Source organism: Phasianus colchicus, chromosome 5, assembly GCF_987193195.1.
Source record: "Phasianus colchicus chromosome 5, bPhaCol1.hap1.1, whole genome shotgun sequence".
NCBI lineage: Eukaryota > Metazoa > Chordata > Aves > Galliformes > Phasianidae > Phasianus > Phasianus colchicus.
This window is the reverse complement of record NC_143440.1, coordinates 27,293,584-27,308,431: the sequence shown is the minus strand read 5'-3', so window position 1 is coordinate 27,308,431 and position 14,848 is coordinate 27,293,584. Positions and strand designations below refer to the sequence as shown.

Sequence of the window (14,848 nt, the reverse complement as noted above, 5' to 3'; positions counted from 1 at the left end):
ATGTAGGATACATCAGACAATGACTTTCCAAGGCATTTGTTAAGATGATTCATCTGGCTTTAAAAAAAAAAAAAAGCCACATCCTTTGCAATGAAGGCTGACCATAAAATAGGTCAATGTGTAATGAAGCATACTTCTGGTTCCCGCTTGCCAAAAAACGCCAAATAATAATTCATGGCAAAAGTACCTCACGGATACCCAAAAGAAAGGCAGAAATTCCTACCTTAACAGGGAAGCTGCACTTGCCAGTACGAACACCTTCTTCATCGGTCTGCCACTGATGAGGCCTACTGGCCTCCGGCACATAAACATCTTTCTTTCTCCTAAAGCTTTGCCGTAATTTATTCATTTCTCAGATGTTGATGTCCTAGAAGAAGAAGAGAATTATTGCAAATGGGCACCAAACACATTTAGCTGCTTCCAGTTAACTAGCATCACTACAAACATCTGTGTGAAACTCCTGAGCTTCTACAATACGAACAGAGGTCCCTGTGTAAGGGAAATGCTTTGGACAAAGGTTCAGAGAAAGGGGGATAAATATTCAGTTCAAAGCAGAAGACAAATCCACATTACTTAACATCTTTCCACAGCAACTGAAGCATCAGACCCGGAAATAACTGTTACTCTGAGCATAAAATTACCTAAAATAGCTGACAGAGAAGTTCTGAAGAGCGATGGACTCAAAATCCTGCCTCCTTGAATTTATACACCTAGAGCAACCACACAAGAAACGAGCAGCATAAGTTTCTAAGGCACTCATACAAGACAAGTATTTGTACCCTTAAAACATCCAATACAATTAACTGCTTGTACTGTTCTTTAAGTATGAATGATAGGCTCACTGAGGGAGATGATGCCAGCTTTTATGCAGTAACCAAGCTAGCACTTCTGTTCCGACGAGAACTGGAATTCACTGCCCTTAGACTACACAAGACAAAGTGCCAGTTTCTACCAGGAGTGGACTGCTCAACAATCAAGGTACAGAGCTGGGAGCATCAATACCTCTGTCTACAAGCACCATGTGTCTGTGTGTATGTGCTAGGGAAGCCACCAACTCAAGAAACAATGACCCAGAAGCATAACAGTGACAAGTAGGGAGTGGTAGATTGGAGCCCAGGTCTTGAGGGGCATGTTCCAGGCCCAACTTAAGTGGAAGTTCTCATTAAAATAGAAGATACATTTGAGGAAAGCATTGAAAATCTCAAAACAATTACCCCTTCCAAAGGAGGAAGGTAGTTCTATAGTTACACTCCCAAAGACGCTCTAAAGATGTTTTTTCTATACACTATACACTTCTGTGTCAGTTTTTGTATACACTAAACTTTATAGACATGCTCACTTACCACATTGAAACTACAATTAGCAGGAAAGCTATCCAAGTAACAGCTAATAAATAATAACTAATAAAAAGATTCAATACTCAGCTACAGAAATAAAATGATATGACATACAATGTCAAAAATAAAGAAAATGTGCCAAGAGGCTTTTTGTGATATTACTCTTCTTTGCTGGAGAAAAAAAACTTTCTTACAAATACCATATCTCATTTTGGTACAACAAAGATGCTGCAGAATGCAAGGCAGCAAAAGCTAATTTGATTATATATGCTCATTTCCCATTACATTAACTAAGCTGCAGAATACAGAAGTTTATGGGTGACAATGGGTAGACTTGAAATGAAGGCAGCTTTAAAATCACTTTGAACACTAATTTTAAACCCTAAAAAGAACTGCAACACTTTCCAGTTAAAACTGCTTGATACAGGTGAGAAAAATCTGCATTCACATTCACAGTATCTGACATTTAAGAAGCTTAAACTCAAGATGAAACAACTTCAAAACTGAACACAAGCCAGAAATGAAAACCATTATAGAAAACCAATGCCTGCTGATCAGCTCAATTAAAGGCAGTCAGTTGTTTACACATCTCATTAAGCACTTAACTATTTCAAGTAACAAAAAGATAGGGGCACGGGTAAAGAACAGCACCGTATCGTTAAAATCAGGACATTTAACTGTGGCAAAATTTATATCTGAAGTTGTGATTAAGTGTGCTGCTTATGTTCAAGAGTTCAGTGACCAATGCTGCCTGGTCCTGCTGCGTTGTGGGACATCGTCCAGCACATGGAAAATTCACCACATATTTCTACATCAGTAAAAAGGCAAAGCAAACTTCAACTTTTGCAGCAACAACGTGTTTAGAGCTGCTTCTCCCACGTAGCCCATGAGACTGGGACACTATCATCCACTTATTCCTACCAGGAACCTCACTCCACAGTGAAGCCTGAGAATAAGAGCTCCTGAACTATATATACTTCCTATGATAAGCTGAAGTGGCATTCTGCCCAAAGTACTTCCTTTTTACTAAAAAACCAAACCCATTTTCCTGCTTGTTCTAATTTTGCAGCCACGCTGGCAACAAGCACTTCAAAAATAGCTTTCCTATTTAATAGAAGTGCTGACAAACGGCAAGATTAACTTCTGGTCAGGTGACCAGTGAGCTTTCTCCAGCCACCACACTCCTATTTCCTGAGACCTCAGAATGTTGAGAGTGGGTTGTGAAATACTTTGCCCCAAAACCAATTCTTTTGCTGGCAGCATGGACGTCATCCCAGTACAGCTGAATTTGTCACTTGATGCAAAAGCATTAAGTCACACAATTCACACAGGATGCACATTTAAGGATCCAGGAGAGAAGCACATGAATTGTTGCATTTGGATGCTGAAATCCTCACTAAATATTTCTGGAGCTCAAAGTCATTGCCCAGGATTTGCAGAAAACACCCAAATGAGCATTGTTTACTTCAGTTCTCTGCAGTGCACTCCATATTTTCAGAGAAATACAGCATGTCTGTGGGGGCAACGACAGATGCCAACGAAGCTGCAGTAAGCTAGCGGGGTATTTTCTGCTGAAGTGACAGCACTACTGACACTAAGTAGTATAGTATTCTGTCTCTGGATTACAAAGGCTGGAAAAAATCAGTGACAGAATTTGCAGGTTCAGAAATTCATTTTTGTCCTATTATTAAAAATACTTTAAAAATCCACAAGATACAATAAACAAAAACACTATGTTAAAAAACAACTTATTTCCTTTCCCTGTGTACAACCCAACATCCAGTTGGATCAAGAGAAAGGACAATGGATAAATAGAAACCGAAGACAAATCTGGCCAAAAAACAAGATGAGAAACTCAAAATCTATTTAAAATAAGAAGTAGTGCCTTACAGGAGTCTAACAAATCATGGCTGAAGACAGTGAAGTTCTGGAGAGACGAAGACACAGACCCACTTTGGTTTGAAGGCTGCCTTTACCAGAGGACTCGCTGTAGGCTGCCCAGCATTTGAATGGGCACAACCCTTATAAAACAACTTCCACCACTTATGCTATATAAGAGATTACAATGTGGGGCTAAACATTAGACCAATTCCCAAAGCACCATACAAGTATCTATACAGGCATGGAAAAATATATACATTCACACCCTTAGTTTTACATTTGTTGACAATTACTTCTAATTCAAATTGCTATATACTTAACATTCTGAAAACGCAGCTAAAAAGCTATTTTCTGTAGTAATAACATTTTGAGGAGAGCTTTGGCACTGCTGTACTTTCCACCAGCACCTGCAAAGGTCTAATTCCAGCCCATCTCAGTTCACTGACAACTAAGGCAGCACAGAGACAGAAACAGTGAGAAAAGTGCATGATGAAGCTTTCTTGGCTTCATGGCCTTGCGTACCACCAGGTAATGGCTACAGAACAAATTACTGCACGACAGACATGTTTATTCATGCCTTATTAGCTACTCCGCTTTACCAATGCATTTACTTTTATCCTTCAAGAACTGCAAGCCAATAATTTACTCTTCAGTGCAAGACGAGTACACTTGCACATTAACTGAAGCTGGATCACATGCAAGTTGCTGATGATGCAAATTGGAGCTTGGCTGGTGGTGTACAAGTTAACTCATGGAGCCATGCCTTCCGATAAGCACTTCATTTACATTCTGCATAAATGTTTCCCTGAGAGCAGTTACTGCTACAAGCTAATTCAAAGTACAGCATCCGCAGGCAAAACAACAATTCAGTACTGGTACCTGAGCTGCATTCACAAGATTAAATGGTTAGATTTTAGGGTAGTGACACTACCTAGTAAGATTTTCACACTTGAAGCAACCACTCAGTTTCAACACTGAGGAAAACAAAACCAATAGAAATCCATTTAATGTTCTTCTTAGCTCCAGCCTTAAGATTTTTTTAATCTGCACTTGTTAGATTGTGACTTTTGTTTGTGGTGGAATGGGATAAAAAACTGAGTTTAAGCAATTCCTCAGTTGAGCCAGGTGTGTTTGAAACCAGGCGGTTTGGGACCACTTGCTGTGTGCTCTGAGAATCAAGTACTGTTCTCTCTTTACTTTATCAAATAAAAAAAAGTCACAGGTCAAATAAGGGCAAAGCATTCCTGACAGTTTGCAACAAACAGAGTAGTCAAGGTTTGGGAGATATCAGCCCTGCAGTCTTCCTGCAAGCACAAAGCATGACAAGCAGACTGCATCTGCACATTTATAGAATTCCTGGATGTATACATTCCAAATAACAGAGAAAACTGGGCTTAAGAGCAATGCATTTAGCTATCATCCTAATGTTAAAAATAACTCATCGAGCTTCCTTATAAAATGAACTCAATAAATATGTTATAATCAGACTATTAAGAAAAATGCCATGCAGCTGAGCAAGGAGGAGCTGCACAACTATCAGCCCCTATGGGCTTTTTCCCAGTGAAACACATCCACCATTGCTAATACACAGGACCAAAACAAACAGAGCTCCAAATCCAGATCAACAGGTTCACTGTCTTTAATACATTTTTTGTCTTCATATCAAAGTTTGTGAATAAGAATGTTCCAGATTTACTTGATATTTTAGACCTAAGAGAACATGTACATTACCTTGATATCATAAAAGAAAATATGCTCGCTCAATTTATTTATTAGAGCAACACATCAGAAACACTCCTCAACATGGCTGTAAAAATTTGGATACTTAGAAAACTGTGGTTTTGTGCTTTCATGAAAGTGCATCCTAGTCACACCTGTCCTAAAACTCATATCTAACAGCTACCTTTTAGCATTACGTAATCATGAATTTTATTATATGAAATTCATAGGAGTCCACCCACACAAGAAGTACAAATAGCCCTAACTTTCGCATTTCAAAATAACATCCTGCACTGCTTCTTCCTGCAAAGTTCAGTAAGTTGTTGATACTTTAACCTTATTGGAAACCTTGGTTAGAACCAGGACGTGATGACATCAATGAGGAAATGTACTTATTTCAAGTCTTGTGACAAGACTTAGTTTTGGCAGGCGTATCTGTCTGTAGGAGTGCAAATACAGTAATATAAAAAGAGCTATTCTGCTTTCTAATGCACAGTCAAGATGATTGCACAAGAATGTTTCAGTTATAAGAGGCGAGGTAGACAAGTAAACATACTGCAGCCAAGGTAAATAGTGTGTTCCTGACTGTTATAAAGCTGCAAGAATGAACTTTTATTCCTCTGAAAAATCCTTAGTAAGCACTGATGCTGAACAAACGTTTTCCCTCCTCTCCCACTTGCACCACATAAGAACGTGTAATGCCCTATCTCTTCAAACCCTACCATAAAGGTTAGCCAAAACTTACTGCAGCAACTTCACTGCAATTATTCACCAGCATGAGAACACGGAGTACCTTTATCTTTTAAGGAAGAAAAGGTCATTCCATGTGTCAAGTTTTGAATACAGAATGTTGAGCCTTTTTGTAAGTTTAGATCCCATAAAATCTAATTAAATCCAGCACTGTCGCACTGAAGCAAATGAAGGCATGTAACCATATGAGCATTCTCAGTAAAACCTTAACAGTCCAGCTTACGCAATTCAGTATGACTAAACAACATTATTCACCACATGGCTTTCCAACCCATTTACCCTTTCATTACCCAATTAAGATCAAATAATGTAATACAAGTAAGTATTCTAAGACACAAAAATGCACAAAGATTAAGTATGAGCCCATAATAGATGTCTCATTATTGCTATTAATTAGAGCTTGAGTTTGGGATATTTTCCTTGTTGCAGAAAAATAGAAGTGTTTGGTAATTTAAGAAAAACACAAAAATAAGCATATTAGCTGCAGATTATTGCACATCTCACAGTCTGGGAAGCTTCAGACTGTTTCTGGTGACACACCTTCCAGCTGTGGAAGCGATGTTTAGACAATATTTGAAAATACAACAGAAACTGCAGCCTTCAGCTACTTAGACAAGTCCAAAGGGATCTATAATCATAACATCCATTTATCTGATTTATCTGACATCATGTAAGTTGAGGTACCGGCTATCTGCTGAAAGCTGACATTTGTCCTCAGTGTGCAGAAGTTGGCACATTTAAAACAGTCAATCTGATCACTTCAGAAACAGCTGTAGTCCATAAAGATGCCAGTATCTACCAGACTGTGCTCTCACACCTGAGCTTAGGTAACTCATCATGTGAACACTCTACAGCTGCTTCCAAGCACTCCATTTTTTTTTTTCTGCATTACAGCTGAGGGTGAATAAAAGAAAATGTTAAAACTACATGGTCTTACTGGCAAAAAGCAGAGTTAAAAATTGCACACAACTTATGAAATACCAGGAAATGAAATCATGAATTGTACTCCAACGCACTATTAACAGTTGGTGGCTGAAGCATCCAGCTACTGCACGTCCTGACCTAGAGCTCAGAATTAATATTTTAAGATCATACACCAGTCTGTTCAAACAGCTATCTGCATGCTGCAGCAACAAAACGCCAAGTTCAGTGCTCCACAACAGTATGCAATAGAAGTACCAGCACAGCAGCCCCCCTTTTCCCGACTCTTAAAAGTTGAACTGACAGAGAAATTCAAGTTTGATCATTGTAAGACCGAAGGTATTCCTAAGACGTTGTGCTCCTTCTATCAGCCAAACAAATCACCTGCCCCTCCTTGTGCAAAATCTAACAAAAAAAAAAAAAAACAATCCTCATTTTCTCCAGTAGTGACTATTCCAAAGCAAATGCCCCAATTCAGACTCGGCAGCCAATGCAAGCTCTGACTACAGCTCCATACAATTTGCTTCTAGGTTTTGGTGCAGAGGTACAAGGCAGCAATCCTTTTGTTACAGCTGATCACATTGCAAACGACTGCCAAGCAACAGCAAAAAGCACATCTCCTCAACATGCTACACGAAGCTAATGGAATTATACCACCTAAAACAAGTGAAAATAAGCACAAGTTTTCTAAAACACCAGCTGTGCATTGTGGAAAGCAGTTCAGGCAATTCTGCTCTGCAGCTCATCTGGATGCATGTGACGAATGCTAACTAACCAAGCCATTCCTTTTCCAAGTGAATCATTTACATTTAGGGTAGCTAATTCTTGGATTTCAAAACAGTTTTGAACAAAGAACATTGCAGGTTTAAAAAACATCTTTCCAAGTACATGTCAAACTCAGAAGATATACTAGATTTTTCTTTGTTGTTGTTTGGTCTTGGGTTTGTTTTTTTTTGTTTGTTTGTTTGTTTTTAAGAAAAAGAACTTAAAGGTCTGAAACAATGGGACAAAATTCTTTTAATCGTGCAAGTCCAGGATCCAAAGTCTGCAATTGTCAGCACCAACAAATATAAATGCATTTTCACTGCTGAAAGAAAAGATTAAATTAAAATAAGCCTACTTTGTCAGTAAATAGGTTGCATAAATCCAAAGTTTTTACACTGGAGTTACTTCAGTAGTACCAGTGAGTATTTCACAACCATGCGAACAACATTTGAACAGACAGAGCTGTAACCAGTATGGCAAACATCCCCTACTTATAAGTAGGAAAGGTCAAATAACAACAGGTTATACTTCTGGACTACTGGTCTGATCCTTGCCTACTTACTGTTAGGTCAGCAACACAGGAAGGCACATTCCTTTGGTTCTGGATGTAAAGTGACAGCAGAAATTGGGGAAAAAAACACTAAATCAGATTACCAGTAGCAGCTATTTAATCAAGGTAAAAATAGGTATACCTATATTGAGGCTTTACGTTCTACAGAATGGATGTACTCAGCATGAATGCGAAAGCCACAGCATTTTGGAGAACTGATCCAGCAATAGTGCTCTGCACTGCCTGAAGTCCAGTCCATCAGTCTGCACAGCCCACATTCTGAATGTATTTAGAACAGTAAGCTAAACATTTTTACTGACTTTATGAGACATCTATAGAGGGAATGAATCACGCTGTTGACAAGTCAGCAAGAATGGCATGTATAGAAAGCTAGGTAAATCAAACCAGGTAAATCTACAAGGATAGCAGCATGCTGGAATGCAGAACAGGAAGCCAAACAGGGATCTCAGCTGTGAACAGTGATTTTTGTTTTATTTATGCATGCTCTCAAAAGCAAATAGTTATGTGACTTTTCAGCTGATGCAAAATGTTCAGGAGTATATTAATTTAAACTGATTGTAGAGATGACAAGAGGATCTCATAAAAAGGAACAACCATGATAAGGATAGGCGGTGTAAACCATATGGAAAAAAAAGAGAACACCACTTAACTGTAAATAACAGTAAATACGAATTCAGCAATAACTTTTGTTTACAGAAGATCGCGAGGCACATGTTTAGTCTCTAAAAATAAATCATGTCACTGTCAAATAAGTGGATGGTATTACAGGTTATTATAACAGGAATAGAATAAAACCAGAAAGGTGCCACCACAAAAAAAAAAAAGGCTGCACTCATCTTTAATACTGCATAGATCTTGTAGTTACTTCATCCTTCCTGAAATCAAACAAAAAGGTTCAAAAGGGTAACAAGAATTAAAAGTACATAACTGCTTCTGGACAAGGAGAGGTTAGGTACAAAGGTCTTTCCCGTTCATTTTCTGGCACTACCCTTTCTGTAACTCCCCCCACCAGCAAGCTGCTTTTCTAAGGTAACAATGCTTTTTCCACTTCTTACTTTCTAGAAACTGGGGACAAACAACTGAACTTTACAGCAGTTCAGATTTCAAAATAAAAGAGGAATACTCTTATGAGATGCAACTAACTTGCACTGCCCTGAGATACTTTGCAAACAAAAAACGTAACAGATTTTAAAAGAATAATTGTTTGAACAGAAATTCCAAAGGCTATCAGCAGTGACATCCGAAATGCTCATTCAGGAAAGTACCCAGTCTACACACCAGGAAGGCTTATTTCACATATGCCTTACCTTTAACCCTCCCTGGGAATACTCCCTGAGTATTCTCTCTAAGAATACTGGAACACTGAGCCACCCAGCACTTATTCCAAGCCAGCCCAATTCACGAGCCCATGTCCATTCACCACAAACTCAGCTAGCCACTCCTGTGCTCCATCTTTCACAGCATCATACCAGAGTTGTTGGCACTTGGTCACAGCAAGACCAAGAGGGGCAGGCTCACTGTATGCAATAAGAAATTCTCTTTCCCAAGCCCACAGAAGTGTCCACAGCTAAAAAACATTTAAACAAAAACAAGCACAGGAATTTGTGTATTAAAATTGTGTATCACCGAATCTGAATTAGTACGGCAGCAAACCATGTGTGCACTAGTCAGTCTCAATTAGAAAAATCTTAAGTTTGCTTAAACTACCATGAAGTACGTATGAGGAAAAAACTGAGCTCTAAGAATGTTCACAAGACAACAGAGGCCTCCATTTTATCCTGTCACTGCAACAGGCAGAAGCATTCAAACCCAACACTACTTGGCAGTTCTTGTACAGCAATTCAAGTCACTTTTCTTGCTCCCATTCTCCAAATGTAACTAAGATCCTTTCATCTCTACATTTTCTTCAGCTTGTTCACACTAGATCAGCCACGCTTTTGTCTGCAGCCAATGCAACATGAAGATTAACTGTTACCAAAGGCGTTTTTAATATTAATTTAAAACTCAAAGTAAAATTGTGAAGGTCTTTGTCAAGCTTTTGTGGAAAATGGTGGCTTTTAATAATGAAAAATGACCCCAGAGAAATGATACAGTCACTGAGTCTGGCAGTCAGAACTTTTGGTCACCCCTTATTAAGGCTCCTAAGAACAAATTTTTCTTCACCAGAAATGCAGTTCTTATTTACTATGTCAGGAATTCGTGTCAACATTTGTACACCTGTCCACTGCAAGTCTGAGTTGTTTCATAACTGTTTTCTCATAAAAGCTCTTTGCAAAACATCGTCTGGAACTAATAGCATTATTTCTCAAATCTGTTTGCTTTACACAAATGTAATCAAATCAGAAGCTAGCTTAATTAAATCAGATATGAACTAAATCCATGTTCTTTTAAGCACACAGGATGCAGTGTTTTCTGAATTCTTTTCCTAGTATTAATGACAGAACCAGTGAAATCACAACCAGTTAAATATGTTTAAAAATATTCTGCATCTTCTCTAGATTCTAATGCAACCCATATGCTCCTTCGCCAAGAACTCACAAGCTGTCTGAGCAACCTGTCACCACAGTCCCTATTCCAACATTCTAATCAGGATTCTTCAACACAATACCAGCTTTTCAGTACCATTTTGTCCATACACAATTTGTATTCCTTATGATTACACAGCACATAAAACTTCATTTCATGCCTCATGTTTCTCACATCTGCCTACTGTGAGAACTGTAAGAAGATCTAAGCACAACTTCAATGGCTTGCTTACACAGTGATTTTGGAAAATCAGATGTAACACCAGAACCAAGGAAAGATGGTGTATTTCAAAGGATTTATCTTCAAAAAAAATCTGGTTTACATAATTTGTGACACAAACAATTCCTCAACTCCAAGTACCAGAGAGTCAAAGTTACCAGAATATAACCCTCATATTGTAGCAAGAATACGTTGACTGGGTGACTTACCTTTTTTTCTCAGGTCCACCAATAGTACTTCTCTAAAAACTCCTCTTGCAAAGTTCTTCACTTGGAGCTATAACCTTGACTCCATGGATCCAGGAAAAGATGTGAACCTACGGGCTGAGGAATAAAAAAAAACAGGAACGATCAAGTCAGGCTCAATTTGGGCTAAAAACACTAATGGGGCAAACAAAGAGTAAGGTGTTGGCCAGAAGGTATTAAGGGATAGAAAGACTGCATTTAAGGGGGGTTTTTTTGTTTGTTTTTTTGGGGTTTTCTTTGTTTGTTTGTTTTGTTTTTTAAATATTAAAAAACCCTCCACATCAAGGTTTTCAGATTGGCTTTTATAAACAGATGCATTCCCTCCCTATTTCTAGCTGTTTACGGCCTTTTACTGGTGAAGATACTAATGTCCGTGCTTATGGATGTCTAGGATAGAGATTTAACTGAAATTACTACCAAAATCTCACCATTGCTACTGATTGAACTACTGATAGCTCACTCAGACATTTCCTTTCACAGAAGTTACCAGTTTCACTACAGTCGCTTACATCAGTATCGCATCATTGCTAATATGCACTTGATACTGTGATCTGTAATTAAATCATCACTGAAAATCATCAAGACAGCTTGAGACATCATTAAATCCAGGGGTACACATCCAAGCAGTTATTTAGAGCCCCTTTAATCTCAGTGGAAAGAAAAAAAACAGTTCAAAGTCATACATACCTACTTTGAGCATACTTAAAAATGAAAACATTTTCATCCAAGTAGACAAACGCTAACAGATAATTTCCAATTTTTATGCACAACATCAAATGCACAATATCAAATTAATAATTATAAAATTCTTCCACAATAGTGAAGTGGGTTTGTTCAGCATTGTTTTTTTTTTTTAAAGAAAAAATTAATCATGAAATAGGAGCAACATGAGTAACAATTTAGTCAAAATACTTGTCCTTCCCAGCATCACAAGAGCTTAATTTCAGCCTGCAGACCACATTTAAACCAGTTAGTCCACTATGACAACCTCTAGCAGAGAAAAGGGGAGAATAAAATCCCCTTTCATTACCTAAGACAACTGCTTCAAAGTAATAAATCTGCCTTGCTTACCAAGTGCACTGCAACAGCATGCATCAGCATTTCAACTTCCACTCAGAATTAAATCTGGGGTAAATTAGCATAGAAATCAAGTCTTCGGTTTAGCCTGAGAGAGTGAAGTATTCAGCCCTTCTGCACTACCTTCCTGATCACAAGACACTGGAAATTTCAGCTTTTTTCTGTTACCTTTCTGTTCCCCCTATTAAATCCATTTATTAACATTCAAGCTTTATTATCTCCCAAAATCAGCACAGACTTTGTGCTACAATACAGACAATTACTACAAACAAACATGTACTAAAAGCCAGAGCAAGTCTTTGCACGTTTGTTTTCCTTGCATGTAGTTCTTGCATTCAAATCAATTTTAAGAAAAGGCCATAATATGATTCCTGACGCCAACAGTTTAAATTAACTCACATAATAAACAACTTGCGCTGAAACTGTCTGCCAGATCCAGAGATTAACAAAAATGTTACTGCATTCTTAGTTCAGTGAGACACTGAGCAGTCAGTAGCAACATGACATTTAACCAACAGCAATTAACAGCTGGTCAATCACATGTTCAATGGAAAGTAAAGACATGCAGCTCAAAATGCTGCTGTCCCCTTCCAGTTTCCTGGTGCATCCATGTAAGCAGCTGAGATCCATCCATCAACGCCACAACGCCCAAGCCATGGATGTTCACAAAGCTCCTGTGACATTACAACACATCAGATGCTCTCCCATTTACAATATTCTAAATCACCATGTTTATTTTGGCACTGCTCTACCAATAGATGGCAAACTTAAAAACAACAGCAGAAGAGAATAAGGTGCTATTTCTTCAGAAAAATCATCAAATGAAAAGACAATTACAAGCAATACCCGTTGAAGTAAGTTAGACGTATCTCAAGCCATCACTAAAGCAGATTCTGTCAGCTAGGATCAAGTGAGATCTACAGAAATAGCGCCTACTGAACTGCAACTGAGCACCTACCAATTTTATTTAAAATCCCATGCTTCTTTAAGATACAGTGCCGGCTGAGAGAGGGACAAAGAAAAAGCCTTTGGTGAAGTGAGATGAACTTCTGTAGATTTGTTGTTCTTTTCCTCTCTTACTTGATGTTATTAAGTAAAGATATATGGCCTGGCCTGTTACCTGGGAGATGTAGTAAACCAAGGGCAGCTATCAGCATTATAATTGTCTGATGTTTCAGGCCTCAGCAATTACTGACAAACTTAAAGGACCTGAATAAAAGCTGACTGAAAATTAGACATCTAATTACTCATAAAGCAGTTAAAGTGATCTACTGCAACACACGCAGCTCCTATCCTGCACTGCACAGGACCTGCTGGCACAGCGTGCCACACAGGGCACAGCCCAGAAGTAATGCACGCTGGTCGTCATGTGGCTGCTGCAGCTTCCTGAATCATAGAGATAGCTGTCATCCTCCCAGCTCTAAATTGCTTGGCATAGGAGCATGGAAAGCAAACAGGAAACACCCAGGAAAACTGCCTTCCTTCTCACTCTGCCTCACGCTCATTAGAGCGATCAATGAAGCTTCAGGCTCAGCACAGACAGAAATACCACCTGGCCAGCACCCAGCAGCTGCCTCCCCACACCCACAGCACAGCTCCTTGCTACCAGACTTCCCTGAGGCCCAGCAGAGTACTGAGCAAGCAGTCAATTCACTACTCTCAAAGTTTCCTCTGAGTACCCGAGCATTTGGATTCCACCACCACCATATCACATACTGCCTGAGGATGAATAAGTGCAGTGGCAAGCAACAGATTCCATTCCTGGTACTAAAATGCTTGAAAAAGAAAAAGCATAGGCTTTGCTCTGCTGTGAGGTGGGATGCAGTGTCAGTGCCTGCTCTCAACACCCTGCCAGCCACACCATGACTGACTTCCACGGCAGACAGCTGCTTCCTGGGGTGGCAGCTGAGCTGCGGGACAAACCAGAATGAGCAAGAAAGCAGGCTAAAAATGCCTGTGATGTGACAGCCAGCACCCAGCAGCAGGCAGGCACAGTGGGAACTAAGTGCATGCTGCCAGATTCAAACCAGCAGAGAAGTCAAAACTGCATTACCTCCACCAGTCACAGAGTCCACTGATTTCTACAATGCATTGAATAAACTCAATTATTCTGACAGATGACCCTAGTATAACTACTCTATTCACAGATCACTATTCTCAACAGTGCCTTCTGTTCTCCTTTTCTAAGTCTGGAAACCATATAAAACAGTCTGTTCCTTACAGAACATGCAATTGTCCTTCACATGTTAGGCAGTGTGTAGGGTACCAGTAACAAGGACAGCACCAATTAGAACGGTTTTACTGTTACATGGGAGACAACACCACCTCCCTTCATAGGGAATCACAATTATTCATTCCTTAATTGTTCTATAATTCCTCTACGTACATTACATTTTACTAGACTCAAGGAGGGAACTTTGGAGCAGGGAATGCACACAGACAGCAACACAGGTATGGAATCACAAGTCAGCTTCTTCCACTCTGGCAAAAAAAAAAAAAAAAAAATCAGATCTTCAAGTGCTAGCACAATCCATTCTCAAAAGCAAGTTTGACACAAGTTGATCTTGACCACAGACCCAGTGAAACAAATTTCACCTTACCTCCCTTGATGTTACGTACCACATGGTCTAAAAACATAAGCATACGTGGCAAAAGGTCCACCCAAACCACACTGCTGTTGGCCCTCCTGGTATGGCCCCAAATCATAGCAACTACTGACTTGTAAAGCATACATGGCCAAAGCACCAAGTGAAAACAAAGGCTGACTACATCACATGTGGTACACTCTCCAACAGCACTTCCTAACGCAGACAGATGCATATATGTCATACTACTAA

At 39.2% G+C, this 14,848-nt stretch overlaps 1 protein-coding gene across 11 annotated transcripts in view; it reads right to left on the bottom strand.

Moving 5' to 3' along the window:
* The window catches only part of NUMB (NUMB endocytic adaptor protein), a 92,195-nt gene that overhangs the window by 35,785 nt on the left and 41,562 nt on the right, over nucleotides 1–14,848 (bottom strand). For 9 of the 11 annotated variants that reach the window (XM_090141050.1, XM_090141049.1, XM_090141057.1 and 6 more), the window contains 2 exons: nucleotides 10,899–11,012; nucleotides 224–367 (listed from right to left, as the gene is read on the bottom strand). In XM_090141050.1, coding sequence (XP_089997176.1) covers nucleotides 224–349 — 126 coding nt within the window. In that variant the 5' untranslated portion in view covers nucleotides 350–367; nucleotides 10,899–11,012. Of the gene's footprint in view, nucleotides 1–223; nucleotides 368–641; nucleotides 667–10,898; nucleotides 11,013–14,397; nucleotides 14,493–14,848 lie in introns of those variants that run through there. The other 2 variants (XM_090141051.1, XM_090141054.1) reach the window with 2 other exon arrangements.